The sequence below is a fragment of the Meles meles genome, chromosome 2 (assembly GCF_922984935.1).
Source record: "Meles meles chromosome 2, mMelMel3.1 paternal haplotype, whole genome shotgun sequence".
Taxonomy (NCBI): domain Eukaryota; kingdom Metazoa; phylum Chordata; class Mammalia; order Carnivora; family Mustelidae; genus Meles; species Meles meles.
Window position 1 is genome coordinate 101060553 of NC_060067.1, and position 17368 is coordinate 101077920.

The 17368-nt window shown below is 37.9% G+C and overlaps 1 protein-coding gene across 1 annotated transcript in view; it reads left to right on the forward strand.

The window, feature by feature from the left end:
- CFI (complement factor I) overlaps window positions 1–17368 on the forward strand; it is a 50419-nt gene that overhangs the window by 13459 nt on the left and 19592 nt on the right. The window contains exons 3-7 of the mRNA XM_045998198.1: window positions 1562–1841; window positions 3500–3653; window positions 10301–10482; window positions 11342–11455; window positions 11553–11663. Of these exons, the coding sequence (XP_045854154.1) occupies window positions 1562–1841; window positions 3500–3653; window positions 10301–10482; window positions 11342–11455; window positions 11553–11663 (841 nt within the window). The remainder of the gene's footprint in view (window positions 1–1561; window positions 1842–3499; window positions 3654–10300; window positions 10483–11341; window positions 11456–11552; window positions 11664–17368) is intronic.

Genomic DNA, 17368 nt, shown 5'->3' on the forward strand with positions numbered 1-17368 from the left:
TCATTTGCTTTAATGGCATATTAGCTGCAAAAGATACTTCAGAAAGAGCAACACACAAGAAACACATAGGGAGAGATTCATCATTCATGATACCAGATATAAATCTGTATTTCAAATACTCGTTTTAATTCTACTAACTGGGTGACAGGACTGACTTCTTGTCATATTTTATTGTTAAATAATATTTAAAAATTATTTAAGTAATATAAATAAAATTATTAAATTATACTTATTATATTTTATTTAAAATATTTTATTATATTTATCATATTTTATTGTTTTTACCCCCATGATGTGGCTGATGAACAGCTTCTACTGGGGTTAGAGTTGTAGACTCTGCCATTTGCTTTTCCAGTGGTGGTGTGCTTTGGCATTATTTTCAATCCAACATTCATTTCATGCTATGAATGTTTAAGCCACTTACCCATTTGTGAAGATTATTTTTAGTTAAAACTAAATCATATAATCCGTAATAGTCCTTAATATGGCACATGTATATGATCCCCCATCTTTAAACAAAAACCTTCTCCCTACTCAATATCCCCTTCCAATTATCACCCCATTTCTATGTCCCTTTACATCTAAACTCTCAAAAAATTTCCTATTGCTTTTGCTTGCTTGAGTGTCTTTCTAAACCATTCTCATACTCCACTCCTGCTGTCTCTTACCAGTTTCCTGACCAGTGACCATCCCATTTAAAGCATATAAAATCCCATATGCCCATTCCCTAAATACATTGTAAACCATCCCTCCTGTGTTTTGCTAACACAAACCATCCCTCCTGTGTTTTGCTGGCATCTGTCCTTCCTCACCTTGCTCAAATGCTACCACCTCCATGAGGCCTTTTTAAATTCCCCTAGGAAAGTTAAGTAATTAATTCATTAATTCCCCTAGAAAGCCTAGCTCTCTTCCATTCTGGCTCTCCAAGAGTACTGTGTTATATTTGTACCACTGCTATATCAATGGCCACAATCTGCCTTCTCCCCAGTTATTATGTTTCTGTCTTATTGCCTAGACAGCAAACCCTTGGAAGACAGAGCCCATGTACATTCATCTAAAAGAGACTTTATACAGTAGGAGTTTTACAAATGATTTTGCATTTATTAATAAAATTGACCAATTTCATTCATCAGTTCATGCCACAAGACTATATTTAGCACCGATTTTGTTACTTCTTAACATGACTTATGAGATTCATTGATTTCTTCCAAGGCAGAATTTTATGTTGTCTTTAGGATAATAATAGCTCCTATTGATTTCATGCCTAGTACCTGTCAACCATTATATGTGTAGGATTTCTAATCCTTGCAATAGCCTTGCAAAATAGAAGCTATTACCCCCATTTTCCAGATGAGGAAACACACATTTCATGAGGGCAAGGGCATATAACAGTAAGTACCCAAGCTAGGACTTGAAGTCACATTTGTGATTCTGTAAGCCACTGCACCACATCACCTCATCCGTACTGTGGGCTGGGTGAGTCTGTTTTGTTCCTTTCCTTCACTTAATCATCTTCAGAAAGAAAATTTTAGTTTGTGAATGTTTATTTTGTGTTTTACAGCTTTCTGCAATAAAAAACACACCTCAAAATGATCTGGTAGACAAAAAGTGCTTAACTGAAAAATACACACATCTCTCCTGCAGCAAAGTCTTCTGCCAACCATGGCAGAAATGCATCGATGGGACCTGCATTTGCAAACTCCCATATCAGTGCCCAAAGAATGGTACCGCAGTCTGTTCAACTAACGGGAAAACCTACCCAACTTACTGTCAGCAAAAGAGTGTTGAATGTCTTCGTCCAGGGGCAAAATTTTTAAATACTGGAGCATGCACAGCTCAAGGTAGGAAAAGCCTAGTTGAATCTATGATGTAACAAGGAAATTGTTTGCTATACTTTCTATTAGAAAATAATTTTGCTATAAAATGTTATGATGCCAATTCAAAATTCCTCTCTAGACCCAGTTGCAATTGCGATGATAACCAAAGAAATTCAGGTCACCAGAATATAGTTAGCTTGCGAGTCCACGGCACAAGGCCCTGTGGCCAGCCCTTCCCCCTCAGTGCCTGTGCCACTCTCTGCTGCCCGGCCCTTCAAAATTATCCCCACCCTCACTTTGACTTGGCTAGCAGAACTATGTCCAGAGCTGTTGAGTTGGTTCAGAACCCAATGAGCAAGTCTTTATGTGAGGTTGATTCTAATAGGGAGCTACACCTCTAGACCTCCAGTTCCAATAATTTCTTCCAGCATCCATCCCATCAGCCCCTACCCTTAGGGAGCTCCAGCCCCACTGGCCTTGATCTAAGGGGAGCTCAGGCCACTGCTAACCTAGGACATGCTCTAACCTAGCAAACTTGGAACATCAGACAAAAGAGCTTGTCTATACTCCATCCAGGTTCCTAATGCAGTGAGGAGGCTGGGATGCCGGTAGGTGGATTTGTGGAGTGGTTAAGGTTAGGAGTCTTACTGTCAGATTGCGTGGCAAGCCCCTCCACCCAATCTCAGTTATCGACAAGTTATGTGACTGTCAGATTGCATTTTCCACATCTGTAAAATGTGAAGGACACTAGTTCCTAACTCATAAGACCCTCATGAAAATCAAATGAAATGATGTATATAAAGGTCTTCACACAGTGTTTGGCACACGCAAAGAGCTCATGAAATTTTAACTATGACAGCTAACCTCGGGCTTATCTTCTAATATTAGTTATCACAGGCACTTCATGAACTGATTGAAAAACACTCAAAACATTCTCTTTTTAAAGATTTGTTTACTTGTTTTAGAGAGAGAGGGAAGGAGAGGGTGCAGTGGGGAGGGACAGAGGGGGAGGGAGAGGGACTCAAGCAGAGTCCACGCTCAGTGAGGAGATTGACTGGGGCGCAATCTCACAGAGATTGAGATCGTGACCTGAGTCAAAACCAAGAGTCAGGTGCTCAACCCACTGTGTCACCCAGGCACTGCAACACGTTCTTTTTAGTTACCATGACATATGCTGGCACCCAGCACCTAAATATCTGTGTGATGCTGAGTGAAGAGGTTGAGGCACTGTAGAGCAGGAAGACGAGAGCTCCCTACTGCCTGTTGGACAGGAGGGAAGCAATACTAGAGACTACTTTGTCAGTGGCAGATTTTTGTTCTCTTGAGTCATTAAATGCCGTCAATATATGAGAATACATAAAACTTTTTTACGTTCTAATTATTGTTTGGCTTACATTGAAGAGCACACACTTGGGAGTGAGATCAATATGGTAGCTTTCAATTCCTGGCTTCCACATTGGAACAAGCAACTTAACCTCACGTGTGAACATGGGCTAAATAATCAGTGTAGTCTTCACAGGGCTGCCTCATGAAATAATTGCTTACCATTATTTGTTAAAATCTTCATGGTATTCAAAGTTAATTTGAAATTCTCTTTTTTGTTGTATTAAAGGCTTTTCATCAAGAGGAGAAAAGGTGAATGCCTAAATATTGCTCATTCTTCTGGTTCTTTTAAATTTTAGGACAATTTAGTGTTTCTGTAAATTATGGAAATACTACTTCAGAAGGAATTGTCGGAGTAAAACTTGTAGACCAAGATAAGGAAATGTTCATATGTAAAAGACCCTGGAGCATTATAGAAGCTAATGTGGCCTGTCTTGAACTTGGATTTCAGCTGTGAGTGCTTGTTGTCAGTGGATTTTCCCAGGATTGGTTTTATTGTTCCAACCATTTGCTTTTTTTTTTTTTTAAAGATTTTATTTATTTATTTGACCGAGAGAGAGAGAGAGAGAGAGAGAGAGAGACAGCACAAGCAAAGAGAGTGGGAGAGGGAGAAGCAGACTCCCCGCTGAGCAGGGAGCCTGAGGCAGAGCTCTACCCCAGGACTCTGGGATCATGACCTGAGCCAAAGGCAGAGGCTTAACCAACTGAGTCACCCAGGTGCCACAACTATTTGCTTTTTTTTTTTTTTTAAGATTTTATTTATTTATTTATTTGAAGAGAGAGAGAGATCACAAGCAGGCAGAGAGGCAGGCAGAGAGAGAGAGGCAGAGAGAGAGGCAGGCAGAGAGAGAGGAGGAAGCAGGCTCCCCGCTAAGCGGAGAGCCTGATGCGGGGCTCGATCCCAGGACCCTGAGATCATGACCTGAGCCGAAGGCAGAGGCTTTAACCCACTGTGCCACCCAGGCGCCCCCTATTTGCTTTTTGATTACCGACTCTTTCTCTGCCTTAATTTCCTCATATGTAGCCTGAGAATATTAACTACCTGTCTCATAGTATTGTTATAAAGATTAAATATGTTCATGTTTCACTAGCACTTAAAACACCCCTGAGCACAGAGCACTTGTAAGTTTGTTGAAGTATCTGGATATATGAATCCTTTATAGTTCCAGAGAATTGTAATTATGTTTATTACAATCTGTCTCTGCTTATCTATAATTATGTCCACTTTTTCATACCTAACATTGTTTATCTATGCCTTCTCTTTTTCTCTTAATCAATCATTTTTTAAATTTTTTATTTATTTCTTATTTTTTATAAACATATAATGTATTTTTATCCCCAGGGATACAGGTCTGTGAATCGCCAGGTTTACACACTTCACAGCACTCACCATAGCACATACCCTCCCCAATGTCCATAACCCCACTCCCCCTCCCCAACCCCACCTCCCCCAGAAACCCCCAGTTTGTTTTGTGAGATTAAGAGTCATTTATGGTTTGTCTCCCTCTCCATCCCATCTTGTTTCATTTATTCTTCTCCTACCCCCCTAACCCCCCATGTTGCATCTCCACGTCCTCATATCAGGGAGATCATATGATAGTTGTCTTTCTCCTAATGACTTATTTCACTAAGCATGATACCCTCTAGTTCCATCTACGTTGTTGCAAATGGCAAGATTTCATTTCTTTTGATGGCGGCATAGTATTCCATTGTGTATATATACCACCTCTTCTTTATCCATTCATCTGTTGATGGACATCTAGGTTCTTTCCATAGTTTGGCTATTGTAGACATGGCTGCTATAAACATTCAGGTGCACATGCCCCTTCGGATCACTACGTTTGTATCTTTAGGGTAAATACCCAGTAGTGCAATTGCTGGGTCATAGGGTAGTTCTATTTTCAACATTTTGAGGAACCCCCATGCTGTTTTCCAGAGTGGTTGCACCAGCATGCATGCCCACCAACATCCTTTCTCTGCATCCTCGCCAGCATCTGTCCTTTCCTGACTTGTTCATTTTAGCCATTCTGACTGGTGTGAGGTGATATCTCATTGTGGTTTTGATTTGTATTTCCCTGATGCCGAGTGACGTGGAGCACATTTTCATGTGTCTGTTGGCCATCTGGATGTCTTCTTTGCAGAAATGTCTGTCATGTCCTCTGCCCATTTCTTGATTGGATTATTTGTTCTTTGGGTGTTGAGTTTGCTAAGTTCCATATAGATTTCCTTTATCTGATATGTCATTTGCAAATATCTTCTCCCATTCTGTCAGTGTCTTTTGGTTTTGTTAACTGTTTCCTTTGCTGTGCAAAAGCTTTTGATCTTGATGAAATCCCAATAGTTCATTTTTGCCCTTGCTTCTGTTGCTTTTAGCGATGTAGGAAGATGTTGCTGCGGCTGAGGTGGAAGAGGTTGCTGCCTGTGTTCTCCTCAAGGATTTTGATGGATTCCTTTCTCACATTGAGGTCCTTCATCCATTTTGAGTCTATTTTCGTGCGTGGTGTAAGGAAGTGGTCCAATTTCATTTTTCTGCATGTGGCTGTCCAATTTTCCCAACACCATTTGTTGAAGAGGCTGTCTTTTTTCCATTGGACATTCTTTCCTGCTTTGTCGAAGATTAGTTGACCATAGAGTTGAGGGTCTATTTCTGGGCACTCTATTCTGCTCCATTGATCTATGTGTCTGTTTTTGTGCCAGTACCATGCTGTCTTGATGATGACAGCTTTGTAATAGAGCTTGAAGTCCGGAATTGTGATGCCACCAACTTTTTCAATATTCCTTTGGCTATTCGAGGTCTTTTCTGGTTCCATATAAATTTTAGGATTATTTGTTCCATTTCTTTGATAAAAAATGGATGGTATTTTGATAGGGATTGCATTAAATGTGTAGATTGCTTTAGGTAGCAGAGACATTTTCACAATATTTATTCTTCCAATCCAGGAGCATGGAACATTTTTCCATTTCTTTGTGTCTTCCTCAATTTCTTTCATGAGTACTTTATAGTTTTCTGCATATAGATTCTTAGCCTCTTTGGTTAGGTTTATTCCTAGGTATCTTATAGTTTTGGGTGCAATTGTAAATGGGATTGACTCCTTAATTTCTCTTTCTTCTGTCTTGTTGTTGGTGTACAGAAATGCAACTGATTTCTGTGCATTGATTTTATATCCTGACACTTTACTGAATTCCTGTACAAGTTCTAGCAGTTTTGGAGTGGAGTCTTTTGGGTTTTCCACATATAGTATCATATCATCTGCAAAGAGTGATAGTTTGACTTCTTCTTTGTCGATTTGGATGCCTTTAATTTCTTTTTTTTGTCTGATTGCTGAGGTTAGGACTTGTAGTACTATGTTGAATAGCAGTGGTGATAATGGACATCCCTGCCGTGTTCCTGACCTTAGCGGAAAAGCTTTCAGTTTTTCTCCATTGAGAATGATATTTGCAGTGGGTTTTTCATAGATGGCTTTGATAATATTGAGGTATGTGCCCTCTATCCCTACACTTTGAAGAGTTTTGATCAGGAAGGGATGCTGTACTTTGTCAAATGCTTTTTCAGCATCTATTGAGAGTATCATATGGTCCTTGTTCTTTCTTTTATTAATGTGTTCTATCACATTAATTGATTTGCCGATGTTGAACCAACCCTGCAGCCCTGGAGTAAATCCCATTTGATCGTGGTGAATAATCCTTTTAATGTACTGTTGAATCCTATTGGCTAGTATTTTGGTGAGAATTTTTGCATCTGTGTTCATCAAGGATATTGGTCTGTAGTTCTCTTTTTTGGTGGGATCCTTGTCTGGTTTGGGGATCAAGGTGATGCTGGCCTCATAAAATGAGTTTGGAAGTTTTCCTTCCATTTCTATTTTTTGGAACAGTTTCAGGAGAATAGGAAATAGTTCTTCTTTAAATGGTTGGTAGAATTCCCCTGGGAAGCCGTCTGGCCCTGGGCTTTTGTTTGTTTGGAGATATTTGATGACTGTTTCAATCTCCTTACTGGTTATGGGCCTGTTCAGGTTTTCTATTTCTTCCTGGTTCAGTTGTGGTAGTTTATATGTCTCTAGGAATGCATCCATTTCTTCCAGATTGTCAAATTTGTTGGCGTAGAGTTGCTCATAGTATGTTCTTATAATTGTCTGTATTTCTTTGGTGTTAGTTGTGATCTCTCCTCTTTCATTCATGATTTTATTTATTTGGGTCCTTTCTCTTTTCTTTTTGATAAGCCTGGCCAGGGGTTTATCAATCTTATTGATTCTTTCAAAGAACCAGCTCCTAGTTTCATTGATTTTTTCTATTGTTTTTTTGGTTTCTATTTCATTGATTTCTGCTCTGATCTTTATGATTTCTCTTCTCCTTCTGGGTTTAGGGTTTCTTTCTTGTTCTTTCTTTAGTTCTTCTAGGTGTAGGGTTAGGTTGTGTACTTGAGACCTTTCTTGTTTCTTGAGAAAGGCTTGTACTGCTATATATTTTCCTCTCAGGACTGCCTTTGCTGTGTCCCACAGATATTGAACCGTTCTGTTTTCATTATCATTTGTTTCCATGAATGTTTTCAATTCTTCTTTAATTTCCTGGTTGACCCATTCATTCTTTAGAAGGATGCTGTTTAGTCTCCATGTATTTGGGTGCTTTCCAGCTTTCCTCTTGTGATTGAGTTCTAGCTTCAGAGCACTGTGGTCTGAAAATATGCAGGGAATGATCCTAATCTTTTGATACCGGTTGAGACCTGATTTGTGACCCAGAATGTGATCTATTCTGGAGAATGTTCCATGCGCACTAGAGAATATGTGCTGAGTATATTTTAAATGTTTCATGTGCAGGGTTCTAGATGATAAGTATGTTGTCCATTAAAATAAGTCAGCCTGTTAACTGCTTTGTTCAAGTCTTTTCCTATTTATTTACATACAAGCTTTCTATGTCTTTATCTTTTAAATGTGTCCTTTATAAACACATGTATCTAGATTTTAAAAAAAAATCCAATATGACAATAACTGTCTGAATTAGTCCATTTACAATATTGTGATTATTTACATTGTTGAATTTATTTTCCCTATTTTATTTTAGTAGTATTATTTACCCTGCCTTTTCTGTGTACTTGTTTCTTCCTATTCTAATTTCTATTGGGTTTAATAAAGTTGTTGTATTTTTTAAACCTCCCACCCCCCTCTACTTGGTTTGTAAACTATATACATCCTATTTCTCTTCCTTTAGTGGTTATCATCACATTTATACCATGAATTCTTGACTTAGGAAGTCCTCACCCTCTTAGGAATAATATAAGGAATGTCACTATTTCTACCAAGTTTCCAGTATTTAGTTCCACATTATTTTTATATATTCCTGAAGTTAATTTCTATTATTATATAATAAGCAGTTGTTATTACTAGTGCTTACTCAGATTTATTTCATGTTTACCAACATCTTGGTTTGTTGCTGCTTCTTACATTTTTCAACTTTATTCTGAATTTACTTTCTGTCTTCTTAAACCACATCTGCTAGTAGTTTAGTGAGAGTATCTTATTAAGTTGAGCCACAAGATATTTGTGATTTTTGACAGTTTGTGACCTACAACCTATAATTCAGCCTAGTGGGAAACTCTCTCAGTCTTTGATCTCCCAGTATTTTGCTCTTATCATATTTTTTATGAGCTCATGGACAGAATTGTCTTACTTTATTTTATTTATTTATTTTTAAAGATTTTATTTATTTATTTGAGAAAGAATGAGAGAGATCACAGAGGGAGAGGGAGAAGCAGACTGCCTGCTGAGCAGAGAGCCCCACTTGGGATTGAGTCAGTCCCAAGACCCTGGCATCATGACCTGAGCCGAAAGCAGACCTTCAACCCACTGAGCCACCCAGGAGCCCCCAGACTTCTCTTATTTTAGCCAGGGGTATTTCCCTTACTTCTTTAAGAGCTCATTGAGCCCCTTGACAGGCTCCCTGCTCAGCTGGGTGTCTGCTTCTCTCTCTCCCTCTTCTCCCCCTCACCCACGTGTGCTCTCTCCCTTTCTTTCAAATAAATAAATAAAATCTTAAAAATTAAAAAGAAGAAGAGCTCACTGAATGCATTTTATCTAGTACTTTTAGATAGTTTTAAACTGAGATTTATTTTTTTTCAAATTATTTACCCGAGATTGCCCCAGTGGCTCTCGTTTGTTTTGATGTTGTTTGGCATAGTTTTATGACTCCTTTTTACCATCATTATTGATCTGAAATCATTAAAAATGCCTTTCTTATTCCCTTTAAATATCTAATATTTATATTGCCATTATTGCTTTGTTATTGTTTATATTTACCTGATGCATCTTTGCCCAGCTTCTTATTTTTAACACCATTTCTTTCTAAAGAGAAGCAGGGAGCAATTGAATGTTCTAGCAGAATATTTTACCGGAACTCATCATCTCTAGTATATTGAGTCATAGAGGTAGCACAAATTCTGAACAAATTGAGAAATCCAAGCAATGGCATATAGATGCCAATATATCCCCTTAATATTGTCGAGGCTGAGTTGAGGACATGGCTAGGTTTAAAAAAAAAAAAAAATGAACCTGCTAGAATTAAACCAACTTAATCTCCCAAATTCTAAGCAACAATGGGGCCAACCAGGTAAGCCTTACAGCATGAGGCCTGTGAAGAGGTCCCCAAAAGAAAAGATGGAAAGGTGAGCCAACCTTGCCTGATTTGTAATTCCAGAATTCCCTGATTGATTATTCTGCTCCTGTTCCTTGAGCAAAAAGGAGTTAAGAGATGGAGAGAAGCCAAGAATGATGCATCTCAGGTTGGAAAGAAATATCAGGAGTGTGGAAAAAAGCATTTTTAGGAAACAGAGAAAAGGAAAGTAGTATTTGCTGAGTGTTTGCCACCTTTGAATTTTGGCTAGCCGATGTAAATTGATTGTTTTAATCACTTTACAAAACCAGCTGAGAGTATCATAGTCCCTTTTACAGGTGAAGATACTGAGGTTCAGAGAATTTAAGCATCTTGTTCAATGTATCACTCATATGTAGAAAATTAAAGGAAATCACTTCAGTTCCTTACCTCCTAAGGTAAGGTTATAAATGCAAAGTACTAATCATTCTACCCCAATGTTTCATTTATTCTAATTGCAGAGGTGCTTTTGATATTCAAAAACAGTTTGAGTTTCCTGAAAATGTCTCTGTAAATTCCACTGAATGTCTCCAAGTGCATTGTCAAGGATTCGAGACAAGTTTGGCTGAATGTACTTTTACTAAGAGAAGAACTAAAAATGACCAGGATTTTGCTGGTGTGGTTTGCTACACAAACAATACAGGTTGGTAGAGGAGTTGCATGAAACTTCAAAACTTCCTTCAAAATTGTTTACTGCATGCCACATCTACAGAAAACAAACATGGTAGATACTCAGTTGCAGTAATAGAGGCAAAATCATTTTGGGGGCTTTTGAACGTAAATTGCTGCTTTTCCTCTATTGTACCTTTTTTGCATTCAAATATTACTTCTCTCCAGGTTCCTATATGGGGAGCAAAGTTGCCTGACTCCTCTTTGCTCGTTGAAACATCTGGATTAAAGTTAATACAACAAACATAAGTAATGCAAATATCAGGAGAAACCTCAGTATCTCCTTTGAGAGGGCCAGCCTACACACTTCACAATGTCTTTAAAATATTTAAGTGACCACAGTCTCAAGACAGCCACTTCCACTTTTCTCCTCGGTCCTGACACTGGAATATTTTAGTCACATGTAGGGTTTTAAAGGCTAAACACTTTTTTGGTGCTTAAAAATAAATACCATCAAAATATAAATGACACTGCCCAAGTCATGGGATGGAAGTGAGGATTTCTGCAGCAGCACAAAAGGAATGGGGGAGCACCCGTGCTTGCCAGTGTGAGCAAGGACCTGTGGTCCCTGAGCCCCTTCCCCTAACCTCAGCAAGTACAGACCTCTGCAGTAAATACTGGTTTTCAGAGATACCAAAGGGACTCCATAAACCAGCTTTGGCATATGTTTTCCTTATTAACCATATATATTATGTTGATGCTGCCAATACATTTTATATCATTTTCTATTTGATGCCTGACTTTATCTTAATGTCCTCATTATTCCAAATGTAATCAAGATGTCACCTACAACTCCATACATAAATTTCACAAAGAGAATTCCTAATTTACAGCTCCTCCAGAAAATGACTCCTTTCACTGTGTGAATGGGAAATACATTCCTCAAAAGAGAACCTGTAATGGCATCAACGACTGTGGAGACCTGAGTGACGAACTGTGCTGTACAGGTAGAAGATTCGCCCACTGAATCTCAGATTCTATCCTATTGTATTTTAAGTATGAAAAAACAAAAATAAAAACCTTCTTCTATTTATGTTTGTGTAGGATGCCGAGGGAAAGGTTTCTTCTGTAAATCTGGTGTTTGTATTCCAAACAAATATAAGTGCAACGGCGAGGTGGACTGTATTACAGGAGAGGATGAAGCTGGTTGTGAAGGTAATTAAGGGTTTATGTTACATTTTTCTGACTTGATCTGGGGACCCGGAAACTTTCTTTTAGGTAAATTGTAATCTTAAGTGAGTATAGGGGAGTCTTAGTAAGAGTACTACTGAGTAGGCATTTGAAGAACTATGGAATGTTCGCTTCTCAAAGTTTCTTTTATTAAATACATTTGTTATTTCAGAACTTTTTATTAGTAAAGCTCCCACATAACAAAAGTAGATTATGAGAATGAACCAATATGTGCCTCTCTCTCCCTTGAACAATTAGCAGTGTTTGCCAGTCTTATTCAGCTTGTTTGTTTACTTTAAAGCACACTTGAGATATGTCACTTCACCTACATGAATTTCTTTTAAGATTTTTTTTTATTTATTTGACAGACAGAGATCACAAGTAGGCAGAGAGGCAGGCAGAGAGAGGAGGAAGCAGGCTCCCTGCTGAGCAGAGAGGTGCGGGGCTTGATCCCAGGACCCTGAGATCATGACCTGATCTGAAGGCAGCGGCTTTAACCACTGAGCCACCCAGGCACCCCACCTAGATGAATTTCTAATGCTACACTTTATACCTACACAATATACTCTCATTAGTATTCCTAATAATAGTAATTCCCTAACATTGTTTAGTAACAGCCCATGTTCAAGTTTTCCCAGCTGTTTCAAAAATATATTTTTAAAAAGATTTTATTTATTTATTTGAGAGAGAGAGTGAGCAGGAGGGAGAGGGAGAGAGAGTCTGAACCCGACTCCAAGCTGAGCGCAGAGCCCAGAACCCAATGGGGGGCTTAATCCCACAACTGTGAGATCATGACCTGAACTGAAACCAAGAGTCCTGGGATGCTTAACTGACTGATCCACCCAGGCACCCCTCTCAAAAACAATGTACTTGAATCAAGTTTCAAAAGAATCTAACATTGTATTTGATTGTTAAGTTTTTAAAGTAGCTTTTATTCTTTACGAGTTACCCACCTGGAAATACAGTAGTCCAATATCTTTGGGACACAGCAAAAGCAGTTCTAAGAGGGAAGTTTATACCAATTCAGGCCTATTTCAAGAAAGAAGAAAAATCCCAAATAAATAATCTAACACTATATCTAAAGGGACTAGAAAAGGAAGAACCAAAAAAGCCACAAGTTAGTAAAAGGAAGGAAATAATAAAGATTAGAATAGAAACAAATGAAATAAAGACTAAATTAAATTAAGTTACATATGCCAACGAAACCATGAGTTGGTTCTTTGAAAAGATAAACAGAATTGATAAATCTTTAGCCAGAGTCATTGAAATAAAAGAAAGAAGAGTCAAATAAATAAAATAAAAAATGAAAAAGGCAAAGTAACTGACACCATAGAAATACAAATATTATAAAAGACATTTATGAAAATGATATGGCGGGGCGCCTGGGTGGCTCAGTGGATTAAGCCGCTGCCTTCGGCTCAGGTCATGATCTCAGGGTCCTGGGATCGAGCCCCGCATCAGGCTCTCTGCTCTGCAGGGAGCCTGCTTCCTCCTCTCTCTCTGCCGACTTGTGATCTCTCTCTCTGTCAAATAAATAAATAAAATCTTTAAAAAAAAAAAAAAGAAAATGATATGGCAAAAAATTGGACAACCTAAAAGAAACTGAAAAATTCTTAGAGACATACAATTTTCCAAAACTAAACCAGGAATAAATAGAAAATCTGAACGGAATGATTACTGGTAATGAAACTGAATTGGGAAAAAAAAAAAAAACCTCCCAACAAACAAAATTCAGCCAAATGGCTTCACAGGTTAATTCCACCAAACACTTAAAGAAGAGTTAATATCTATTCTCAAACTGTTCCAAAAAGGAAGAGGAAAACTTTCAAATTCATTCTACAAGGCCAGCATTACCCTGATACCATAACTAGACAAAGACTCTATAAAAAAAGAAAATTACACATCAATATCCCTAATGAACATAGGTGCAAAAGTCATCAACAAAATATTAACAAACCGAATTCAACATTACATTAAAAGAATCATTCACCATGATCATGTGGGATTTATTCCAGGGAGGTGGTTCAATATCCTCTAATCAATCAGTATGCTATATCACATTAACAAAATGAAGGATGAAACATATTATCATCACAATAGATTCAAAATAAGAATTTGACAAAATTCAATATCCATTTCATGAAAAAAACTCTCAGCCAAGTGGGTTTAGAGGGAATATACCTCAACCTAACAAAAGCCATATATGACAAACCTACAGCTAATATCATACTCAGTGCTGAAAATCAGAACACTTTTCCTCTAAAATCAGGAGAAGACAAGGATGTCCACTATTGCCACTTTTGTTCAACATAGTACTGGAGTCCTAACAATCAGACAAGAAAGAAAGAAAGGAAGGAAGGAAGGAAGGAAGGAAGGAAGGAAGGAAGAGGGAGGGAGGAAGAGAGAGAGAGGGAAGAGAGGGAATTAAATTTGTAAAGAAAAAACTGTCACCATTTACAAATGACATGATACTTTACATAGAAACTCTAAGGGTGTCTGGGTGGCTCAGTCAATTGAGCGTTGAATTCTTGGTTAGGCTCAGGTCATGATCTTTTGGGTCTTGAGATGGAGCCCTGCACTGGGCTCTGAACTCAGTGGGGAGTCTCCCTCTGCCCCTCCCCCAAACAAATAAATAAGTAATTTTTTTTTTAAAAAAGAAAACTAAAGACTACACACACACACACACACACACACACACACACACACACACTAAGAACCAATAAATGAATTCAGTAAAATTGCAAGATACAAATTTAATATTCAGATATCAGTTGTGTTTCTATATACTAGTAACAGCCCATCAGAGAAAGAAATTAAGATAACAATCACATTTACAATTGCACCAAAGGAATAAAATGCCTAGGAATAGATTTAACCAAGGAAGTAAAAGACTTACATATAAGACATTGATGAAGGAAATTAAAAGTGACACAAATAAATGGAAAGATATATCATGTTCATGGATTGGAAGAACAACTATTTTTTAAACATCCATATTATCCAGAGTAACTACAGATTTCACATAATCCCTATCAAAATATCAATAGTATTTTTCACAGAACTAGAGAAAAGAATCCTAAAATTTGTATGGAACCACAAAAAACCCTGAATAGCCAAAGCAAGCTTGAGAAAGAACAAAGCTGGAAGTATCAAAATCCTAGATTTCAAGATATACTACAAAGCTGTAGTAATCAAACAGTATGGTACTGGCACAAAAGCAGGCACACAGATCAATAAAACAGGGTAGAAAGTCCACAAATAAATTGATGCTTACATGGTCAATTAGCCTACAATAAAGGGAACAACAATACACAATCTAGAAAAGACAGTCTCTTCAATAAATGGTGTTGGGAAAGCTGGAAATGTACATTCAAAAAAATGAAACTGGACCACTTTCTTTCACCATACACAAAATAAACTCAAAATGGGTTAAAGACCTAAATATATGTTAGTTAATTGAATTTAAAATTTAAAAGAAAAGATCTAAATGTGAGATCTGAAACCATAAGACTCCTAAAAGAGAGCATAAGCAGTAATCTCTTGGGTGCCAACTTTAGCAACATTTTTCAAGAAATGTCTCCTTAGGTGAGGGAAACAAAAGCAAAAATAAACTGTTGGGACTACAACAAAATTAAAAGCTCTTGCACAGCAAAGAAAACCATCAAAATAAATAGTTGACCTATTGAATGGGAGAAGATATTTGTGAATGATATATCTGATGGGGGTTAACATCGAAAATATATGAAAACGTATACAATTCAACACACACACACACACACACACACACACACAAACTTGATTAATAAATGGGCAAGTACTGAATAGACATTTGTCCAAAGAAGACATAGAGATGCCCAACAGACACATGAAAAGATGGCCAACATCCCTAATCGTCAGGAAAATGTAAATCAAAACCACAGTGAGATACACCTCACACTCGTCAGCTTAGCTAGTATCAAAAAGACAAGAAATAGTAAGTGTTGGCAAAGATATGGAGAAAGGGAACCTTTATGCACTGTTGATGGGAAAGTAAGTTGGTGCAGCCACTGTGGAAAAGAGTATGGAGGATTCTCAAAAAAAAAAAATTATATATAGGTATTTACAACTACCACATGATCCAGCAGCTCCACTACTGGGTAGTGGGACAAAGAAAACAAAAACACAAATACAAAAAAGATTTATGCACCTCTGTGTTTATTGCTGCATGATTTACAATAGCCAAGATATGGAAGCACCCTAAGTGTAGATATATATATGGATATATATTATTATATATTATTGATAATAATTGAAAATAATTACATTTTGTCACTGCTTGGTATTATTGGACTTTATTGAAGTCTTGTTTAGTTTCCCATTCACATCAGTTCTTAAATGTAAAAACACACTTTTTAGGATCTCAAATCATTTTATTTTTTTTGAAGTTTATATAAGCAGTTGAACAAAATACTTTTCTGTCCATCAAATATAGTTAAAACCTCAGTAAAGAGAGGAGAGAGAAATTTCCAAACATCTTTTAGGGAGGAAGACAGTAGGTCATGACTCTTGCTGGTGAAGCTGGAGAGTCATTCCCTCCTGGTTCATTGAGATAGAATTGGGACATACAACACAGGATATAAGCTTAAGGTATACAACATAATGACTTGGCACACATATATTGAGAGACGATGACCACAGTAAGTTTAGTTAACATCCATCATGTCATATGGTTACAATTTTTATGTGTGTGTGTGATGAGAATGTTTAGGATTTACTCCCTTAGCAACTCTCAAGTATACCATACAACCATGGGAACTCTAGTCACGGTGCTGTACATTACATCCCCAGCACTTACTGATCTGGAAGTTTGTACTTTTTGACCAGGTTCCCGTAATTTCCCAGACCCCACCCTTGCCCCTAAAAACCACAATTTGATCTCTTTTTCGATGACTTTGTTTTGTTAGATTCCACATATAAGTGAGACCATGCAGTATTTGTCTTCTGAAGTTCTATAGTTTGATTTCACTTTTTCAGTATAATGATATTTGGGGTTTCTTCTCCTCCTCTTCTGTCCGTTTTCCCTCCCTCTCCTTCTTCTGATTCAAAACTCAGTTTAAGTTCAAAGAACACAATTTGTTAGCTTATCAGGGAGAAAAAAAATCCCACTATCAGGGAGAAACTATAACATAAAGATTGCTTTTATAAATTTTTATTTTTTTAAAAGATTTTATTCATTTATTTGACAGAGATCACAAGTAGGCAGAGAGGCAGGCAGAGAGAGGGAGAGAGGGGAGGAAGCAGGCTCCCTGCTGAACAGAGAGCCTGATGCGGGGCTCCATCTCAGAACCCTGAGATCATGACCTGAGCCGAAGGCAGAGGCCTCAACCCACTGAGCCACCCAGGCGCCCCAAAGCTTGCTTTTTTAAATATCTAGTTCTTAAATCCATATCAAAAATACATTAAGTCAACTGTCATTGTTACTTCAGTTTACCCTTCTTTTTTTTTTTTTAATATTTTTTATTTATTTGACAGAGAGAAATCACACCTAGGCAGAGAGGCAGGCAGAGAGAGAGGAGGAAGCAGGCTCCCTGCAGAGCAGAGAGCCTGATGCGGGGCTCGATCCCAGGACTCTGGGATCATGACCTGAGCCGAAGGCAGAGGCTTTAACCCACTGAGCCACCCAGGCGCCCCCAGTTTACCCTTCTTTAAAG